Source organism: Ictidomys tridecemlineatus, chromosome 6, assembly GCF_052094955.1.
Source record: "Ictidomys tridecemlineatus isolate mIctTri1 chromosome 6, mIctTri1.hap1, whole genome shotgun sequence".
Taxonomy (NCBI): Eukaryota; Metazoa; Chordata; class Mammalia; order Rodentia; family Sciuridae; genus Ictidomys; species Ictidomys tridecemlineatus.
The window spans coordinates 6,112,223-6,133,324 of record NC_135482.1 but is presented as its reverse complement, the minus strand read 5'-3'; the positions used below and the strand labels follow the sequence as shown (position 1 = coordinate 6,133,324).

Below are 21,102 nucleotides of genomic sequence, written 5' to 3'. Positions count from 1 at the left end.
CACTGAGCCACAAGCCCAGCCCTCTCCCCACTGTTTTAAAAACAGTTTTTACCTTAAATAATTTGATATTATGAGTTCATATCTTTTCTTTTTTTAAATTTATTTTTTAGTTGTACACAATACCTATGTTTATTTAATTATTTTTTATGTGGTGCTGAGGATGAACCCAGGGCCTTGCGCTTGCTAGGCACGCACTGTACCATTGAGCCACAACCCCAGCACCGAGTTCATATCTTTTCTTAATATTTATTTTTTAGTTGTAGTTGAACACAATATCTTTAATTTATTTATTCATTTTTATGTGGTGCTGAGGATCGAACGCAGGGCCTCATCCGTGCTAGGTGAGTGCTCTACTACTGAGCCACAACCCCAGCCCCTCATATCTTTTTTTTTTTTTTTTTTTTGGTACTGGGGATTGAACTCAGGGGCACAATAGCACTGAGCTGCATCACCAACCCTTTTTATTTATTTATTGTATTTGCTTGTAATCACAGGGGCTCAAGAGGCTGAGGCAGGAGGATCGCCAGCCTCAGCAACTTAGTGAGGCCCTAAACAACTTATCAAGAATCTGTCTCAAAATAAAAAAATAAAAAATGGTCTGGGGCTGTCATTCAGTGGTTAAGTGCCCCTGGGTTCAATCTCTACTATAAAAAAAAAAAAAAGAAAAGAAAGAAAGAAAAGAGAGAGAGAGAGAGGAAAAAAAGAAAAGAAGGGACTTTGTTCCTGAACCCTTCAACTTGAACTGAATCTGACTTAACAATCTTGACTCTTCATTCATTGAGTCGCCTTTTTGAGAAGATGATTAATTTGGGGTCTGTCAGGGAGAAGGTTGTCTCCTTTCATTTTTGCTCCTAAAATCCCCCCCAAACACCTGAAGATGAGGAAACAGAGATCCAAGGCCAGAGGGTCCTCCCAGGATGACCAGCAGGTACGAGGGGCCTGGATGGGGTCTGTGCCCACCTGACTGTGAAGCGTGGCCTGCGCCCTTCATGCTTTGGGAACACGGTGGGGGCAAGTGAGGCTACTCTGTGCCTGTGGGACAGGCCCAGAGGTGTAGGGGAGCAGTCCCTGGGGGCAGAGGTGCCCAGCCCCCAGAACTGTATGTGAAACTGCTCTGAGACCTGGAGTCACTCTGAACTTCAAGATTAGTTCTAGCCGCCATTGTGCCGGCGATGCCTGAACACGCTCCCACGGACAGGCCCCCAGACCCACCCAAGTCTCGGAGCAGGAAGCGGGCATTTCCCTAGGTTCCCCAGGGGCAGCCTCTGCACCCCACAGCCTCTCTTTCTGGACTGTTTGGGACTTCACATCCCATAGGTGCATCACGCAGGTTGACACAGGATTCTTGGTGTTTCACACTTGGGCCACACGGTGTGACTGCCCGGCTGGCCTCCCGTCGCCCTTGGCGGGGCAGGTCCCGGGGGCTAGGTCCGCTCTCGGCTCCCCTCATTTTGTGAGCACCTGGATCTCCATCCTGGGAATTTCTTTGGCCGCCCCAACAAAAAGGGCTGCTGCTGGGAAGCCCCCTCAGCGGGGACAGCAGGGTTGGGACATGGGTGTGGTGGGCAAGAGCCGTGGGGCTCATACATCTGGCAAGGCTGAGCAGCAGGATGCCGTGGCGACCAGGGAGGCTGGAACTCTGTCCCCGCTGAACCAGAGCAGGGCGGAGGCCAGTCACACTCTCCACAGAGCAGTAGGGAACCCTGCCCGGGTCCTCTCAGCCCAGCTCTCGGCCTCAAACCCAGCCCTCTCCTCTCCCCGTAGGCACACATCAGCACACCACAGGTTCCCGCCTGGCCAGCCCAGTCATTCTCTAGCATGGGTTGGGGACAGGGGGCCTCCATTTGAGGTCAGACAGGCGACCACAGCCCCTCAGTGTCCCAGCCACAGGGAGTGGAGTCCCCACTTCCTGGGGCCAGCCCACCTGTGTGAGGCCGAGGTGGGAGGCTGGGAGGGGAGGAGCAGGAACCTCCTAGGGGTTCCCCTTCGGGCTTCTCTTGGCACCACACAGCAGGGACCAGGAGCTGCAGGGCTCTGGGCCTCCTGCAGGCTTCTGACCCTCTGTGAATACCCAGGCCAAGACCATGTGCGGGTCTCTCGTATCCACCAAATGCTAACACCTACTATGTACTTACTAGCACCTACTATATACCAGGTGCTGTTCCAGGTTCTGGGGCAGCAGCAGGGAACCCCAGAGCCAAGCCCAGGCAGGGAAGCAGTATAGTAGGTAAGGGATGAGAAGCAAGGGCGAGAAGCAGGGTGAAAAATCAAAAGGGCTGGGGATGTGGCTCAGTGGTAAAGCACCGCTGGGTTCAGTCTCCAGTATCCCCCACCACGGGAGGACAGGGGAGGATCACTGGGGAGGAAAACTCAAATGGGAGGGTGCCAGGGGATTGGGGTGCACTCTTCACCAAGGGGAGCTGCAGAAGGCCTGGTGAGAGGGCAACCTTGTTGGAGATGAGTGTGCCCCAGGACCATCTGGGGAGCAGTAGCACCCCACAGTGACCAGGGACACATGCAGCCCTACCACCCGGTCCAAGCTGCTCGGGACCCACTCCTCCAGCCACCCTGTGGGGGAGAGGAACGGCCGTCCCTACCTTGCAACAGCTAGAGAAGAAAGGGCCAGGCCGGGCAGGCCGAGCTCCTGCACGTGCCAGTGGGGGCCTGTCATCTGAGGACCCCACGGGGAGCAGAGGGTGGGGGTCAGTCCAGCCCTGAGGAGCCCGTCTTGCCTCCCAGGGAGGCTGGTCTCAGAGCAGGGTCAAGTGTGGGACTCCTCTGAACACTGACCTCCCCCCGGGACTCCCAAGTGCCTTTGGCTTTCTCCTGATGTGAGGGTGGTCTCAAGGAAGGCTGCTTCTGCCCAGGTCCAGGGGACTGGGGACCACCCCCAGACTCGTTTCTGGAGCTTGTCCTCAGCAGCCCCCAGTCCATGGAACCATCTCAAGCAGAGCCCTCAGAGGTGTGTAGGGCCTGGCCACCACGTTCTCTTTCAGCCCAAGTGTCTTGAGAAGTTCTCTCATAATGGCCAGTATCCTTCCGGCCCTGGGAGACTGGAGGGACGGAGGACTGAGCCAGCGAGTGCTTCTGGACAAGGGCCCTGTGTATGGGAGCCCGCTAGCAGGCCGGGACAGGGACCTGCAAAGCTCACCTTGTCCCTTGTTCCCCTGGATAACAAGCCAGCCTCCAGGGAGGGTGAACAAAGGGACAAGCACAGGGTAGGCTCTGGCGTCTCTGCCTCCGAGGTCCTCAAGAGGAGAGCAGGCAGTGGGAATTCACTGCCCCAGGTCACGCTGCAAGCTGGTCACAGAGCCTGTGGTGGGACCCACAGGCCCAGCCCTTTCCCACCGCACCACTTCCTTTGTGGCCAGCTTGCCCAGCCTCTGCCCACCCAGGGGTGAAGGACGCACGGGGCCATGCTGTGGAGCCTGCCCTTGCTGGGAAGGCCTTGCGTCCTTGGCAAAGTGGGGCATACCAGCAGACTGGGGACACCGGGCCAGAATTCTTTCTTTTTTTAACCAGAGATGAACCCAACAGTGCGTTACCGCTGAGCCACATCCCCAGCCTTTTGATTTTTTCTTTTGAGACAGGGTCTCACTGTTACTTAGGACCTTATTCCGTTGCTGAGTCTGGCTTTGTACTTCCGATCCTCCTGCCCCAGCCTCCAGAGTGACTGGGATTACATGCAGGTGCCACTGTGCCTGGCTCAGGCCAGAACTTTTGGGTCGGGGCCACCTCTTGCAGAGAAAGTGAGCTCTGGTAGGGTGGGCCAAGGGTTGCCCAGCAGAACAAATGAGCCTGTGGCTTTAAGCCAGCCCTGCCCCCTGAATCTCAGACACCTCGTCCAGACAGCAGGAGCTCAGGCCCCACCTTCCTTGTGTTGGAAAGCAGGGAGCATGCAGCTCCCAGACCCAGATGAAGGACATCTGAGGGATCTTCAGGCTGCCCACTCAGACCTGTGCCTATGGTCCTGGTCTACCCTCTAACACTGCCTCCCAGGCTGGGTGCAGTGGCACACGCCGAATTCCCAGCGGCTAGGGAGGCTGAGATAGGAGGATCACGAGTTCAAAGCCAGCCTCAGCAACTTAGAGAGGCCCTAAGCAACTCAGTGAGACCCTGTCTCTAATAAAATACAAAATAGGGCTGGGGGTGTGGCCAGTGGTCAAGTGCCTCTGGGTTCAATCCCTGGTACCCCTCATTAGCCTGACCTCATCCTATAGATGAGTGACCTGCCTGAGGCTCTGCCATCAGCAGGCAGCCACCCCAGCAGCCCCCCACACACTCCCGGCTCGCTGGCAGGCAGGGGCAGGGCCTCCGATCCTTCCCTCAGTCACATTCCTCCAGACGATGCCACAGCCTTTGGACCGTGAAGCAACCACTCCCTGTCCACTTGTCCCCAGCCTTCTGGGGACAGCTGGTCTGTGAACACCTTGCTGCCATTTAAATGTGTCACTCAGCTCTGCCGTGAGGCAGGGGCAGGCCAGTCCCCAGCCCGAGAGCGGCCTCTCAGTCCAGGGCCTTGCCAAGCTCTGCAGGGAGCTGGCAGCAGTGACAGTGTCGAGTTCCCCAGCACTTGGAAGGCTCCCAGCCCTCACCGGAGAATGCAATGCCACTTCTCTTGTTAAATGGCACCAGGTGGCAAGGAAAATGTGGCACAGGGATCTGAGGGAGAGAGGTGAGCTGGCTGGGGGAGGGGAAGGGAAGGCCTCCCTGTCTTAAGCAAAAGGTGACACCTCCGGAGAGTCCCCAGAGCCCTCGCTGCCTTCCTCTCCTGGAGGAAGCCCCCGCCCCAGCAAAGCTGCCCTTTATGGCCCAGGATTCAGTGGGTGCTGGGGACAATGCTTGGGGACCTCTGCGAAGGCTGACCCTTCAGGGCCTCTGCCTTCAGGGACAACACAAACCTCCCCCTCTTCCCTCTTCTGCAGACCTGGGCCCACTGCCCTCCAGCAGATGCTGGCCTCCCTGGCCACGTGACCCGGGGTTTCCTCGAAGCAGGCTGAGGCCTGCTGGAGCCCCACCGGGCCCCCTCCTGTGGGGTGGGCCCTGCCTTTTCCTAGCGGGTCCCCTCTGCTCCCCTCCGGGTTAATGGGGTCCTAGCTCCACCTGAGGCAGGGTTTAGGGACTGCCCTGCAGCCTTCTTTCTCAGGCCAGGCGGGTCTGCCTCTGCTTCCCACTCAGGCCTCCTGCAGAGATGCCATGCCTTTGCTCAAAGATTAGCCACACAGAACAGCTGAGGACCCACGCACCACGGGCTGGTTCTGCCGCTGATTGGCTGTGACAGCGGACACACCTCCAATTATAGGTCTCCTTCCACCAACTGTGAAATAGAGAACATCAGCAACCCCTCGGGTCTGCTGGGAGGGCGACAGGAGCGGCCGCCTTGAGAAGAGCTCTGTGAAGCATGAAGTGCCTCACAAATGTCAGGTGACATGCGGGGCCTCAACCGGAATCTACACAGCTGAGTCTTCAGCAGGCCCTAGGGGCTGCATCTGCACGAAGTCAGCCAGGTGTGTAAACCTTACTTAGCACTAGGGTGGGGCCCTGGGCTACTTCTAGAAGGTACCTACAGAAAGGAGGCCTCACCCTCAGGACACTCACGAGGAGTTCTGAGTTGGCCCCTTCTTCACAGGAGAACACGGGCCATGGCTGCGTTGGTGACAAGGCAGAGCCTGGCTCTAAGCAGGACATCAGCAGGAACCTGCCTGAGGCCAGGCCTGGTGAGGGTGCAGAGGGCTCAGGACCAGCTCTCTCCCTAAGATGCCTCCCGCCAGGCACCTCCCTCGGTCCTTGAGATCCTGTGCATCAGTCCCACTTCTTGCAGCAGCAGAAGTCCTGACCTGGCTACAGGATTTCTGGAGTCTAATCCTAGCACTTCACAAATTTCCAGTTAGATTAGAGGGAGACAGAGAGTTACTGCCACTGCGTAATCTCTTGCTGAAGGCCCAAAGTCTTCCAGGTGGCCACTCTCATTTCTCATAAACCTCTGACCTTAGGGACAAATTCTCTCTCTTTTTTTAAAAAAATATTTATTTTTTGGTTTTCAGCGGACACAACATCTTTGTTTGTACATGGTGCTGAGGATCGAACCCAGGCCACACGCATGCCAGGCGAGCGCGCTACCGCTTGAGCCACATCCCCAGCCCCAGGGGCAAATTCTCAATTTGCAAATTTGAACCTTCTTTTTTAGTTGTAGATGGACACAATACTTTATTTTATTTATTTATTTTTATGTGGCACTGAGGATGGAACCCAGTGCCTCATGTGTATTAGGCACTGAGCTACAACCCCAGCCCCTTGCACCAATTTTTAAATTCAGTTGTGTGATTTCAAATAACAGGGACTGCTCACTGAGCCCTTGCCTGGCCTGTGCAGAGCACCAGGTCTCAGGAGGTCTATCAAGCCAACAAGTATGGGTGTGGCCCAGTCTCAGGCACCTCCCCTTCACAAACATCTCCATATATAGCTGGGGAAACTGAGGCTCCCAGAAGCAACAACCAAGCTCCATAAGAGTAGCAGGCCACAGGATGTGCCGTCCAAGCTATCCTCCCACATCCTGTCTTCATTGTTCTGAGTCAGTTTTCCTCATTTGCAAAGTCAAAGTGGTGGATGAGACCAGTGATCTTCAAACTTTTTTTAGCCAAGGGCCCTTTGTTCCAGTGAAATCTTAAGTGGAGATGTACCTCCTCAGAGGATGAGCGTGGGCGTTGGAGGGGCTGGAGTCCCAGCAGCTGGGCTTCCTCCCCATCCTGCCCGGTGCCCTGCTGGGGCATGGGGAGCCCAACCCAGCCTGTGTCTTCACCAACAGTGACAGCTAACGGAGCCCAAAGCGGGGAGGGACAGCAGGGGCCAGTGGCCGTCACAGCTCCTCTGGTGGAGGGGTCTCAGAGGTCCTCAGCAGAGACAGCAGATTCAGGGCTGAGACACCACGTACGTGGCCAGCACAGATCAGCAGCATGCGCACCAGACGCTGCGCCATGGTGGCTTGAAAGTCTTCCACCTGCAGGGAGTGGAGAGCAGCAGTGAGACTCGGCCGCAGGCCCTACTCCCTCACTCGGGGCAGCTGTGCAGGCAGAGCTGGGGGACGAGACTTAGGGGCAGCTCAGGGTAGCTTCTGCAGGGCTAGTGGGCCCAGGGCAGCTGAGCGGGTTCCAGGTGAATGCTGGGCGAGTACAAGATCGTCTGTAAATGTTTGATAAAGAACAAATCATGATGCTCCCTGACTCCCCTAGCCAACAGTTGGCCTCAGAAATGCCTCTCTGGCCAGTGGAAGGGGTGCTGGCCAGGCCTGTCTGCAGACTCAGGACGAGTTCCCTCAGTTCCTCCAACTCAAATCCCCATTTGTCACCCACGATCTTGGCTCAAAACCCAGTGGTAACTTCTCTACCCTCATTGCCCTGGTGCTACCAGAAGGTGCCAGGGCCTCTCAGCCCTGCTTGAAACGCCTTTCTACCTTGCTGTTGGTATGGTGCCCACCCACACCCACCTACTGTCCACGCACTTCCCTCCCCTTTGCCCAACACCGAAGCTGGGGCTTGGTTCTTGGCTTCCTTCTCTCACACTCAATCCCTAAGTGACTTCACCTGGTTCTGTGGCTTTAAAACCACCCAATATCTGGGGCCGGGGCTGAGCAGTGGAGAGCTCGCCTCTCATGTGTGAGACCCTGGGTTCAATCCTAGCACCACATAAAAATAAATAAATAAACAAAACAAAAATATTGTGCCCATGTATAACTAAAAAAAAAAAAAATTAACAACAAAAAAACACCCAATTTCTGAGGATACACAAGTTACATCTCTGGATCTTTAAGTGTCACATGCATGTGTGCAGTGATTGGACTTCTCCCCCTGGATGGCTCATGTCCACAGCAGTGGCCCTGGTGGCCCCAAGCCCTGCTCCTGCAGTCTCGCCCATCGCAGTCAAAGGCAGAGCCACCCTCCAGCGGTCAGGCCACGGGTTTCAGAGCCGTCCTTCCACTCACCTTCCCTCACATCTGGTTACGAGCACATTCTTGTCACCTCTCTGGAAACAGCCAGTCATGTTCCATCCTGTCCTCCTCTCCCCTAGCTACCAGTACGTCCAGGCCAGAGTGTGTGTGTGTGTGTGTGTGTGTGTGTTACTCGGGATCGAACCCAGAGGTGCTCTACCACGGAGCCACACCCCCAGACCTTTTTATTTTTTATTTTGAGACAGGGTCTTGTTAAGTTGCCCAGGCTGGCCTTGAACTTGCAATTCACCTGCCTCAGCCTCCCAGAGTCACTGAGACTACAGGTGTGCACCTCTCCTGGCCAGGCCACTCTGACCTCTTCCAGAAAGAGGCTCTGGACCCAATTCCCCATTTCTGTTCTTGTCTTCCTCCATGCCTCCTCCTAGCCCTCAGAGGGGCCCATGCAAAACACAAGCCAGGCTGCATTCCTCCCGGACCCCAGTGGCCCTGGTTTCACTCAGAGCAGAAGCCATAGGTCTTTATTGTGACCACAAGGCCTCACTGACCTGGCCCCACCATTACTCTGACTTATCCTCCTCGGCCCTGCCCTTGCTTCTCACCTGTAGCACCCTGGCCTCCCCTGCTGACTCTGGACACATGGGGCGAGCTCCGGATGTTGCTCGTGTACTGGGTAACACCACAGCTACCCTCTCACTTTCTTCAAGTCTCTATCTGAAAGTCACATTTGCAGTGAGGCCTTGCTGGATGCTCTGTCTAAATCTTGCCCCTTTACCTCCACCTGGCCTATCAGACCCCCATTTCTAAAAATCATACATTTTTTTTTGTAGGGGGTACGAGGGATTGAACCCAGAGGTATTCTACCACTGCACCACATCTTCAGCCCTTTTTATTTATTTTGAGACAGGTTCTCATTTGAACTTGAGAACCTCTTGCCTTGCCTCCTGAGTCACTAGGATTACAGGTGTGCCACCACGCCCAGCCCTTTACCATTTCCGCTTTCTTGACTAGAACAGAGTCAGGATTTTTTGAGACATGGTCTTGATATGCTGCCCAGGCTGGTCTCAAAAACCTGGCTCAAGTCATCCTCTTGCCTCAGGCTCCGGAGTAGCCGAGGCACGCACTCTACCAACTGAGCTAGAGCCCCAGCCCATGTCCTGGGACTCTTTACTATTTTGTTCTATGCTGCATCCCTGGGGCCTAGAGCAGTATACACGAGAAGGATTTGTGGAATAAATCCTCCTGCTCTACGTTCTGTGGTCTTTGCCCCCAAATCCATCACTAGCTTGGCTCCATAGCTGCCTCTTCTCACCCACACATCACACCGAGACAAGGACCCAAAGTCTGACCACAGTCACAACTTTGCCCATGACATACAGGAAAAAATGACTTAATTCTACACCAGGCTTCAAAAACCCGGCGAATCTTCATCTTACTAGATCAAGAGGGCAGGACCACCGTCTGCGTTAGGCACCCGCACAGGCCTGACCAGCAGACCTGGGCATTTGTTCTACTGGGCAAATCACACTCCTCTGGGTGCTTCCTCCTCTTTAAGGGCTGGGAATCCCTGCCACGCCTCACACCGTGGCGAGGGACCCGGTATGGGAAGCATGCGCTCCAAAGGACAGCAGGGGCGTGTGGAGAGGCGCCGGACCACACTGCGGCTTCATCTGAAGGTCGGTCTGTGGCACTTCTGCACCCCCTTGCTGACTGGAAACGGCTGGGGCCTCTGCTTCCTACCCAGTCAGTCACCGCTGGTTTCAGGCTAGAAGAGACCTGGTGTGGCCTGCCATCTCATGGCCACACTCAGAACTGCACCTGCCTGGAGGCTGGCGGACCCAGGGCATCCGTGTGGTGAGCTGTGGGTCAAAGGTGCTTCCTCAAAGGAGGTAAGAAAACTGAGGCCCCCTGCGGGAGGCGACTGGTTCCAAGTCACAACAGCAGCTTATGACAGGGACAGCTGTGTGCTAACTGGCGTGCCAACTTCCCGGCTCTGTGCCTGAGAGCAGGAGCCTGTTCTCAGTCTCAGTTTCCTCAGAGCTTTGCTGGGAGGGAAGTCTGCAGGGGAGACGCTGCAGGTGTGCAGGGGCCATGGTCCCATCTGTGAGATCAGAGCCTTGATCTAGTCAGGGTCCTAAAAATAGTTGTCAAACACGAAAACCAAGTTTGTGAGAGAGGAGTATGTACCCTTGCCACTGCACTGGTCTAGGCGGAGCAGGGGCAGGCCCAACAGCTAGGTCTGCCCACTCCCGCGTCTACTGGTTGTCACAGACTTTGCTACTCCTACTCACGCTCTTCCCTACATCCACGGGGCTCGATTTCACTCAGAAGTCAGCAGAGGGAAAAAGAAGCTCTGCCCCTCTCTCCAAGTTCCCAGATCACCTGAATTCTGCCACCAAAGCAGAGGGGTTTGCAGACCCCTGGGCCAGATGCTGGGGAAGGTGCTTGAGCACTCGGTTCTCTCTGCATCCCATCCAAAAGTGTCAGCCCAGGACCACAGAAAAAACACGAATCTTCATAATGAACCTCAAATCTCAGGAAGAGATCCCCAAGCAACAGAACAGTCTTGGCGCATGGGCCGGGTGCAGTGCAGGCCCTGCTGGCCCTACACACACCCAGCAGAGGGAGCACACCGACTCCACACTCGCGAGAGAGGCTGAAGGGCAAATGTATCAGTGAAGGGGAAATGCGGCTTACTCCCCGCACTTGGGATCTCCTTCGAGAGACCCATTGGAAGCAAGCCGATACCACATGGACCCTCCTGCCACCCCCCCCCCCACTCTGCAAACCTGCTGCAGCCTGCTGGTGCCCTGCCTTTACTGGGACTGGACAGGGTCTGCAATCAGGGGAGACAAGGGTGACACTGGGCATTGTGACGGTCAAGAAGCATGCAGTGGTTAAGGAGCAATCTGGCACCTGCTCTCATTAGCAGAAGAGCGAGATATTAATGAGGACCCACAAATCCACAAACAAGACAAGTACAGAGAAACTAAGAAGAGGGAAAGCCTGGCTACAAGCCACAGAGACGGCATTCAACCCATTTTACACTGTACCTAGAGGTCACGCCAGTGAGCAGAAAAGGCAGGACTCATGTCCCCCTACACTCAGGGGCCACCTCACCTGGTACTTGATCCTGCAATAAGCAGTCCTGACAGCCCCTTCCCCGCAACCAAGTGTAACGCTGGCCACTGTGGAAAGTGTCCTCACCTCCAGGTCACAGAAGAACAGGGGGCTGCGGTAGGTGTGGGCCAGCTTCAGGACCGTGTTCCGGTGAAGGCTGCAGTGGTGCTCCTGCCCAGCTGCAAAGAAGCAGAGAGCACTAAGGCGGTGCCCAGCAAGACCTGGGCACGGTCGCTACCAGCCCTCGGGTGTCAGTTCTGAACTGGTCAGTGGGTGACAACCTGTTCCACCATCAAATTAGCTCAAAGGGCTGGGAGAGAGCGTTCTATTAACACGCGGTTCCCACTTATGAGATGAGCGTAGTGAGAGCCCTGTCAGGTGCAGTCAGCGGCCCGAGCCAGGGCTCCCCGGGGAACTGGTTCCTTCTTCATAGCTTATTGAGAATGTTCAAGGTCACACATGTCCCTGGTGCCAGAGGGGACGGCAGAACTCAGTTTTGAGGTATCTGTAGGGACTAATAAGACAAGGAGAACAAAGCACCTGAGAGAACCCCGACGTAGCCAGAGGGGATGGGCCCTGACTAGGACTGTCGCCCACGTGACTCTCAGCTCTGCCACCGCAGTGCTACAGGACCTTGGGCGTGGCCAGTTTTCTTAGTTATAAAACAGATAATACTGCATTTAATGCTCAAAGATTAATGATAAGAAACTAAGCACCTACAACAGTCTTGGGCCTGGGAAGAGCCCGATAAAGGTCAGCTATGACCATTTGCACTGTTAATATCGCAACGTCTCAGCAACAGCAGGACTTTTTCAGAGAATGAGGGTAATAGGAGGTGACACTCCACAAGGCAGAGGCCAAACTGCAAAATACTTTGTGACTTTAGAGGAGTCTGGATTTCACTCTGAAAGCTGCAGGAAGCCAGCAGGCAGCTGCGAGCGCCACAGAACTATCTGCTCAGATTCACTGTTAGAAAGACTGACAGCAGCCAGGTCCTCAAGTCATCAGCCGGGCTGCCCCGGCAAGGACCCTTGACTGCCCGCTCTCTCTCGGGGCGGGTGGCAGGCGAGGGGTGCACTTACCACCAGTGCCGAGGAAGCACACCCTCCCCAGGAAGAAGCTGGCGTCCACGTGGTGCAGCGACTCCTCCACGTGCTGCAGACTGGGTGGCCAGGCCAGGGCAAGAAAACAAACCAGAGGAGGACAAACTTCACAATGGAGACAGCAGAGCCCCTGCTTCTCTGGTCTAAGGTCAGAGAACAAGGGGAGGGGCCCAGGAAAACAGCCTGGAGGAATGGTCGGTCCTTTAGTTTTTTATGACTACTTTTTAAAAAGTGACTCCCACTTGTGAAATCGTCAGTTGGTAAACACGATGCATGCAGAGACCGTCAGGTCCCCTGGCTCAGCGCTGCCCTTCAGCCCAACTCCCCGGAGGGAACTGCTGCCATCAGTTTGGGGTGTCGCCCCTTCGGAATGCTCCAGGTGCGTTATGGTGGTATGAACTAGCATCAAACTCCCATCAGTGCCGCTGAACTATCGTTGGGATATTGTTTGCGAGTGTCCCTAAGACTTCATGTGGCCATGGTGTTAGGTGAGGCTTAGGAAGGGATTAGGATTAGACAAGGTGGGCAGGTGAGGTCCCGAGATTGAATCCTGGTGCTTTTATAAGAGTGAGAGAGACCAGGCAGACACACATGTGCTCCCTTTCTCTGGCCAGTCCTCGGGACTCTGCCATCAAGAAGGCCATCACCAGACGTGGTCCCTCAACCTTGGACCTACAGAACTGAGGCAAAATCACCTCCCTTCCCTCCTCCCTCCCTCCCTTTTTGCAGTAGTGGGGATGCAACTAAGGGCCAAGAGCTCTGTCACTGAGCTCCATCCCTGGCCCTTTTATTTTAGGACAGGGTCTTGCTAAATTGCCTAGTTTGGCCTTGAATTTGTGATTCTCTTGCCTCAGCCTCCCAAGTAGCCGGGATTACAGGTGTGTACCCTGGGCCTGGAACTGTCTTGGGCGTTTGCTGCAGTGATACAACACCGACTCATACAAATGCATGGAACTGCTAGGTCCTTCAGCGTGAGCACACAGCGCACCGTGTCCTACCTTCCCAGTGATGAGCAGTTAGGTGGCCTCCCATCCCTCCCCGTTAGAAGGTAACCATGCTAGTTCTCAACTCCTTCCTTCCTCCCATGCTGACTAGTTCCAAGGAGCTGGCTGCGAGGTCCAGACGTTCTCCTGATGCCAGGATATCTGCCATCTTCATGCTCCTGGGTTCCCAGGTGTCCCCAACACGGCCTTCCCTCAACCCCCACATCACTAGGTGTCTGTGCTGGACCCGGCCCTGCCTAACCTCAGCCAGCCATGCCCCTGGAGGGGCTCGCTCCCAACTTTACCTGACTGACCTCAGGTGTCCACCAAAAGGTCTGCCTTGGCCTCCCACACCTAAGGCCTGGCCGTCAGAGGTCTTGCGTGGGCTCCAAGCCCAGCTCCTGCCTCTTTACAGTCCATGTCCCCAGAACTCTAACTGTTCTCTCAAAAGTCCAGTGTCCTCCCAGTAGACGAGGACACCTGAGGAAAGCAGTCTGTTTTGTCTGTTTCTGTGCCTGCCGCTGGGTATACAGAGTAGTTTTCAGAGGGCTGAATGAACAGAGGACGCGGTAGGATCTGTGGGTTAAACACTTTGCACTGTCCACTGGCTCCTCCTTTCTGCCCTCTACGCTGACCCTGGCCAACCTCTCACTGCCTCCTCCCTGCCTATGGCAAGTCAGGTCATTGTCCCAGCCCACTCCCAGGCAGGTCGGCCGGGTCCCCAGGGCTCATGTCCTCTGGTTCCTACCTGTATTTGCTATGAAGGTTAATCACAAACACAATCAGGTCGATTCGAGGCCGATTCACATTGGAGGGTAAAGGGAGGGCCTTTGCCAAGTGACTGAAAAACAAGAAATCAGAGCATTAAACACAAACATATCCACTTACAGTGACTGTCACGTGCTGTCCTTCATAGGGGAAGAAGACGCCAAGGGCTCCTCACCTGTTCACCTGACACTCTGCAGGCAAGACTTCTCTTTTTTGGCACTGGGAACTGAACCCAGGGCACTCAACCACAGAGCCACATCCTCAAACTTTTTTCCATTTTTAAATTTTGAGACAGGGTTTCACTAAGTTGGTGAGGCTGGCCTCAGACTTATGATCCTCCTACCATAGCCTCCTGAGCTGCTGGGATTACAGGGTGCATCATCACACCCAGCCAGGCAAGACTTCTTGAAGGAACAGAGGAAGATAAATCTAGTCCTACCTACTCCCTCCTGTCTGATTCCACATGCTAGAAAAGAGATCTGTTTAGTAAGCACCATGGTGAAAAGACCTGCTAAGCTACATGGCACATGGTGCAGGGCTTGGGAGGTCACTGTGTCTTGAGGGAGACCAGTCTCAGAAGAGATTGTTGGGCTATAAAGTTTAGGAGGTTAAGACTGAACCCCTTTTGAGGCAGATGTGGGCACAAGTCCTAGTTCTGTCAATTGCCAAGCTAATGTGACCCCAGGCAAGTAATTTACATCTGGGCTTGGCCTCTGGGTTTCGTTTTTGATGCTGGGGAAGGAGCTCAGGGCCAAGAGCATGCTGGGCAAGTGCTCCACCGATGAGCTGTGCCCACTGCCCTGAAGGTTTTTCTTGAAGTCTCTACTTTTGCCCATTTCCACATATTTCTATTACCCATTTCACCCTTCACCAGACTATAATTTAGAAAATGGAGAAAAGCAAAAATCACAAAAAATACTAGTTTAAAATATTCACATATACCCTGAAGTCAGTCACCTAGAAATTAGTATTTGAACATTTTGGCAAACATGTCTACATAATATATATACATTTAGACAACAGTGTAGATATAATCTAAAAATGGAATAATAGCATTCATTTAACTTGAATTGAACAGAAGCAAAAAAACAAGCAGAAATGAAAAAAGTAGATGAACTTTGGAGAGGCTATTTCTATAATCAAAAGAGACCGTTCCCTAAAAGAGCTGAATCAAAGAGTATGCAACAGAGGATGTGGCTCAGGGGCTGAATACTTGCCTAGCATAGTAGGATGCAAGGCCCTAACTTGCATCCCCATTGCTGCAAAATAAAACAATAAGTAAATAAAAACAGGCTGTGAAGAAAAATAAGAAGCTGACATCATCTGTCAGGGCGAAGGTGGGGAGAGGCAGCTGAGGATTGACCCCGGGGATACTTTACCACTGAGCTATACCACAAGCCCTTTTATTTTGAGACGGGGTCTTGCCAAGTTGCCCAGGCTGGCCTCAAATTTGCCATTTGCCATCCTCCTACCTTGGCCTCCTAGGTCACTGGGATTATAGGTGAATGCCACTGTGCTGGGCTAATTGCCACCATTTTAAACTGTTTCAATTTTATCTATATTGGATTGATTCTCTATTATGGAAAGTGAGAAAATTAACATTCTTACATCTTATCCTACCATTTGGACATTATGAATGCATATTTATGCCTCGATATCACTGTTGTTAGTTACTACATACACCTATGTTTTGCTCTAAGTCTGGACCCAGGCTGATGAAGCTGCCACTTTGGAACGTTGCTGGTCGTGATGGGGAGGTCAGGGGAATTCTTGTACTAGCAATTAAATTCTGCAGTATTGAAGAGACACTCATTTTTTGTGCACATCTCATTGGCCAGAACCAGTCACATAGCTCCCCACAACCACATGAGACAAGAAGTACAATCTTAATTACTGCCACAGGCTGCAAACACTGAGACCTGGAAATATGTGGCCACAGTGTGAATAGATGACTATACAGATGATTTTCTTTCTTTCTTTTTTTTTTTTTTGAGAGAGAGAATTTTTTTAATATTTGTTTTTTAGTTTTCGGTGGACACAACATCTTTATTTTATTTTTATGTGGTGCTGAGGATCAAACCCAGTGCCTCACATATGCGAGGCAAGCTCTCTGCCACTGAGCCATAATCCCAGTCCTGATGATTTGCTTTTCTAGCCTAAAAGTCTGAAGAATTATTTACTCTTTGAGTTTGATAACGTAACTAGGATATAACTTGATGTCAAGTATTCTGTATTCTACATCCATTTTACCTGTAACAAGAATACATCACCCTCTTAATGGACAAATTCAACTTTTCATTCATTTCAGAAAATACTGTTATATCGTTGGATGCTTTTGCTATTTTTCTCAAACCTTTCTTCTTTGTAAATCTACTCGGATCCTGTCTCCAGGTATTCATTAGCTAGATCAAACAGTATCATTTTTTGGCCCTTTTTTAACTCTTAGCTCCTCAGCTTCCCAGTTCCTCTTTCTGTTGTTTTTCCAATTAATATATGTATATTTCTTTCTTTTTCTTTTCGGTGGTTCAGAGGATCAATCCTTGGGGCATGACTAAGCTACATCCCCAGCTCTTTGTATTTTTGAGACAGGGTCTAAGTTGCCTAGGATGGTCTTGAATTTGAGATCCTCCTGCTTTAGACTCCTGAGGTCCTGAGATTATAGGTGTGTGCCATAGCACCCAAATGAATATTTCTTTAAAAAATTAACTTTATTATTAAATTTTTCAATTGACCAGAGCACTAAAAGGGGAATTTTATTTTCATTTTCTTGTATTTTTTTTGAGGTGGGGAGGGTGTACTGGGGATTGAGCCCAGGAGCACTCAACCACTGAGCCACATCCATCCCGAGCACTATTTTATATTTTTTTTGAGACAGGTTCTCACTGAGTTGCTTAGCTCCTCATTGTTGCTGAGGCTGGTTTTCAACTCACAATCCTCCTGCCTCAGCCCCCCGAGCTGCTAGGATTACAAGTGTGCACCACTGTGCCCAACTCCTTTTCCTGTATTTTTTCCAGAGTGGGTTCTTCATGGATATTTGTATGCCATGTAACTTGCCCCTCCCCCACGATTCTCATGACCTTTTTCCACTTGTTCTTATTAAATGTAGGAGATTCTTTTTACTGTATTTTTCCATTTACCCTGATAATAATTAAATGGATTTTTATTTTTGTTTATTTTTTCAGACTCAGAGCTCTCTATGTTGCCCAGGCTGGCCTTGAATTCCTGGGATCAAACAATCCTCCTGCCTCAGCCTCTCAGGTAGTTGGGATCACAGGTGCATATCACCACACCAGGCTAAATGAATTTTTTAAAAATATATTTTTAAGTTGTTGATAGACCTTTATGTATTTATTTATATGCAGTGCTGAGAATCAAACTTGCTTCATACCTGCTAGGCAAGTACTCTACCACTGAGCTACAACTCCAGCCTCTGGGTAAATGCATTTAAAAAAATCCTTTTCCAGCAGCTGCTGTGTTGCACACCAGTAATTGCAGCATCTTGGGAGGCTGAGGCAGGGGGATCTCAAGTTCAAAGCCAGCCTCAGCAACTTAGCAATGCCCTAAGCAACTTAGCGAGACCCTGCCTCAAAATAAAATATAAAAAAGGGCTGGGAATGTGGCTCACTGGTTAAGTGGTCCTGGGTTCAACCTCTGGTACAAAAAAAAAAAAAAATTCCTTTTCCATTTGAGATTGTGGGTTGCTGTATTTTATGTTCTGTAGTGAAAAGCTTGGTGAGATGCAGACAGACAGACCTGTAAACAATCTATTCAGAGGGAAAAGATCATACTCCCTCATCAGAGATTTTTGAAAGTGCTGTTGCAGGGTTTATTTTGCCCAGTAAAAGACATTCCAGTTCCCACTGAGGAATTACCTTCTGGATCTGAACCATTTTCCTTCAACACAGATCCTGGGCCTTATCTTTCTATCAGGGAGAATGACACACATTTTCAGTCACTTGATGTAAACAGCAGCTATTTCTGCTTCCTTCCAGTTAGAAAAAGGAAACAAAAATGAATTTCTTTAGTAACCTTTTCTCCAAACTTGGGGTACTAAAGAATTTTGATAATTTTGTTGTGGGAGTAGCAGGGTTAGCAGACAAAACATGACAGAATTTTTTTCAGCCTGTTAAGTTTGCTCATTTTTGCTAATTTTCAATTCATTTCACTAGGTTTTTTGGAGAAGATAATTTTATGGTTCAGCTTCTTACCTTCTATTTCACTACCCTCATACATTTTTGTAGCATTCCCTACCCTTCAAAATTTTCTTCCTTCCTTCCTTCCTTCCTTCCTTCCTTCCTTCCTTCCTCCCTCCCTCCCTCCCTCCCTCCCTCCCTCCTAGGGATTGAATCCACAGAGCTATATCTTCTTCCCTTTATTAAAAAATTTTAAAATTTGAGACAGGTTCTAAGTTGCTTAGACTGGTGTTTAGCTTTGGATTCTCCCGCTTCAGCCTCCAGATTGGCTGGGATTACAGGTGTGCACAACCGCGCCCTGGAAATCTTTCTTGAAACTTGAATTAACCCGATTAATTCAGCAATTATTAATTGAGCATCTACTCCGTGCCAGTTGCTGCTCAAGGTCCATGGGGGTGGCAGACAAGTGAACCAACAGGTGGCCAGGAGATCCTTTGTGTTGACCGGTACTAAGAGCAAAGCAACAAGTGTTGCGACAGAGAGTGATGGACGGGGTGCTCAAGTGGGTCCTGTGCAAGGTGTGAACAAGCGAGGTAAAGACGTGAGCAGTGAGCTTCGGGAGGAAGGCAGGCTCAATGAGGACTACAGGCGGCTGGGAGCCCCCTCCGAGGCTCCCTTTCCTCTCCCTCTTTCCCAGCCAGAGTTCCCGCAGAGCCTCAGCTACTTACACCCTTAGCTCAGACGCGCAGTCCTCTTTGAGCATCGAGTCCGCCAGCTGTTGCAGGAGAGCATCCTCCGAGCCCACCAGCTGCCCAGGGAGAGAAAGCAATCGGGGTGAGACCTGGGCAGGACAATTCCTCCGCAGAACCCGGCTCGGTGAGCCCCTCCCTGGGGGATCAGGCCACAGCCCGAAGGTAGCTCGGAGGGGACCATTTCCCGACAGGAGGGTCCCTGCAGGGGTCTGAAATTTAGGCCAGCTCCAGGTCTGTGGGCACCGCACCTACTGCCCACTCCCACAGTCCCTCCGACCGCCGGACCTCGACCTGAGGCCAGAGCCTAGGTTGAGTGAAAGAACCAGCAAGGGGCTCTACCCGGCGTCCGGGTTCCGCCCACCCGCCCCACCAATCACAAGCTGGGAAAGACTACGCCGCGCATCGATTGGTGCAGGTGTCCCTCAGCCTCGGAGAGCGGCTACTCCGATTGGTTCAGAGCACGGCTCTCCCGCCTACAGCGAGGAAAACCGCGCGCCCCGGATCAGAGAGCGCAGAAGCCAGGGGGCTCAAGGCAGGCAGGGGAGGAAGGCCCACCGGGGAAACGGGTGGGCGAGTCCCCCTCGCCGACACCTACCAAGACGGTGGCCGTGTTTAGGCCGGGCAGCTTGTCCAGAGGCCTTAACACCGACATCTCGATCGCAGCCGAAATGCCCTTTTCGCTTTGCGCGCGGAACTTTCAAACCGTGCTGAGATTCTCCGGTAATTCGTGGCGGGGAAACACGTGGTCCTCTCTGGGCGGGGCTTCGCGGGAAGGGGCGGGGCATTCTTAAAGGAACCACTACCTCTTTTTTTTTTTTTTTTTTGGTACCTAGGATTGAATTTAGGGGCACTCGACCACTGAGCCACATCCCCAGCCCTATTTTGTATTTTATTTAAGGACAGAGTCTCACTGAGTTGCTTAGCATCTCGCTTTTGCTGAGGCTGGCTTTGAACTCTCCATCTGCTGGGGTTACTGGCGCGCTACCTTCTTTTCTAAGGGTCCCTCATTGGTCCCAGGTATCTAAGGCTCTGGACAGGCCTTTTGTTCATTCGTGCTTGTTGAAGGCACTCTTGACTCCTTCCAGACCTGCTCCTTTTCCATCTCAGCTGACTCCATTCCTGTGGTTGCTCAGAACTAAAGCTTGGGGTCACTCTTTTTTTTTTTTTTTTTTTTTTAAAGAGAGAGTGAGATAGGAGAGAGAGAGAGAGAGAGAATTTTTAATATTTATTTTTAGTTCTCTGCGGACACAACATCTTTGTTGGTATGTGGTGCTGAGGATCGAACCCGGGCCGCACGCATGCCAGGCAAGCGCGCTACCGCTTGAGCCACATCCCCAGCCCTTGGGGTCACTCTTGACTCTTCTTCACTCCCCTTGTTCAATCCGAAAACATTTTTTTTTTATTCTAATCTTAAAATATATCTGAAATTGACCACTTCTCAATACTTCTTCTGCCGTGACCAGCACGGAGTCACTCATCCGTCGTCTGTGCTGGGACTGTTGTGACACGTTCTCACAGGCCTTCTGCTTTCACTCAGATCCCCAGGGCTGCCATCTATTCTCCAAGCTGCAGTCACCCTTTTAAAATGGACAGATCACTGATCAAACCTTGCCCCAATGGTACCCATCTCACTTGGTGCTGCGCCAGCTCCTGAAATGACCTCCCAGGCCCATTGTGTTCTGGTCCCTGACAATCTCCCTGATCTCTTCTTCTGTTCTTTTCCTTCCAACACGTCTTCCCAACCACACCAGTCACTATGCCGTTCCTCAGACATTCCAAGTCACCTCCTACCTCAGGACTGTTGTCTCTGCCGTTCCTTTTGGCTGAAATGCCCTTCTCCCCAGTAGTCACATGGTTTGCTTCTCAGCCTTATTTTATTTATATTTCTGCTTCAATTTAATCTTAACAGAAAGGCCTTTCATAAAGACCTTATTTAAAATTGTAAGTCATGTGGGCTGGGTTGTAGCTTAGTGGTAAAGCATTTGCCTAGCAAACATTAGACTGTGGGTTCAATCCCCAGATCTGAAAGAAAGAAAATTGCAGAACAGCAGCCCCTCCATACTCTTTATCCCCCCTCCTTTTGTTTTGTTCAGTGTTTGGAATTGAACCCAGGGCCTCACACATACTAGGCAATTGCTCTACCACTCAGCTACATTGCATGCTAGGCAAGTACTCAACCACTACATCCTCATCCCCATAATCCCTCTTTTTTTTTTCTTCTCCATTTTCTCTGTAGTACTAATCTCCACTTCACATGTCATTGTCTAAAACTTCCCTGTAGCTGAGGTGTTATCCCACTTA

General features: G+C 51.8%; 1 protein-coding gene across 6 annotated transcripts; it reads right to left on the bottom strand.

Moving 5' to 3' along the window:
- Positions 1–6,206: 6,206 nt before the first annotated feature.
- Positions 6,207–19,544, bottom strand: Cenpm (centromere protein M). 6 transcript variants are annotated; one of them, XM_040277294.2, is made up of 6 exons: positions 19,397–19,539; positions 18,778–18,857; positions 13,897–13,989; positions 12,145–12,308; positions 11,150–11,241; positions 6,207–6,997 (listed from the first exon to the last, which is right to left on the bottom strand). In XM_040277294.2, the coding sequence occupies exons 1-6, from the start codon at positions 19,451–19,453 to the stop codon at positions 6,857–6,859; spliced, it is 627 nt and encodes a 208-aa protein (XP_040133228.2). In that variant the 5' UTR covers positions 19,454–19,539; the 3' UTR covers positions 6,207–6,856. The 6 variants fall into 6 exon arrangements, with proteins under 6 accessions (XP_040133228.2, XP_005322252.2, XP_077908785.1 ...); XM_005322195.5 differs by having other exon boundaries at positions 12,145–12,224; positions 19,397–19,537; XM_078052659.1 differs by lacking the exon at positions 19,397–19,539 and adding an exon at positions 19,050–19,170.
- Between the last annotated feature and the right edge of the window lie 1,558 nt (positions 19,545–21,102).

Bases quoted from the DNA above. Each gene is read 5' to 3' on its own strand.
- Cenpm (XM_040277294.2), bottom strand. From the start codon at position 19,453: ATGTCGGTGTTAAGGCCTCTGGACAAGCTGCCCGGCCTAAACACGGCC. The intron at 11,242-12,144 runs GTAAGTGCACCC...GCTTCTTTGCAG, and splicing joins GTGCTTCCTCGGCACTGGTG to CTGGGCAGGAGCACCACTGC. The intron at 6,998-11,149 runs GTGAGGACACTT...CACTCCCTGCAG, and splicing joins TGTTCTTCTGTGACCTGGAG to GTGGAAGACTTTCAAGCCAC.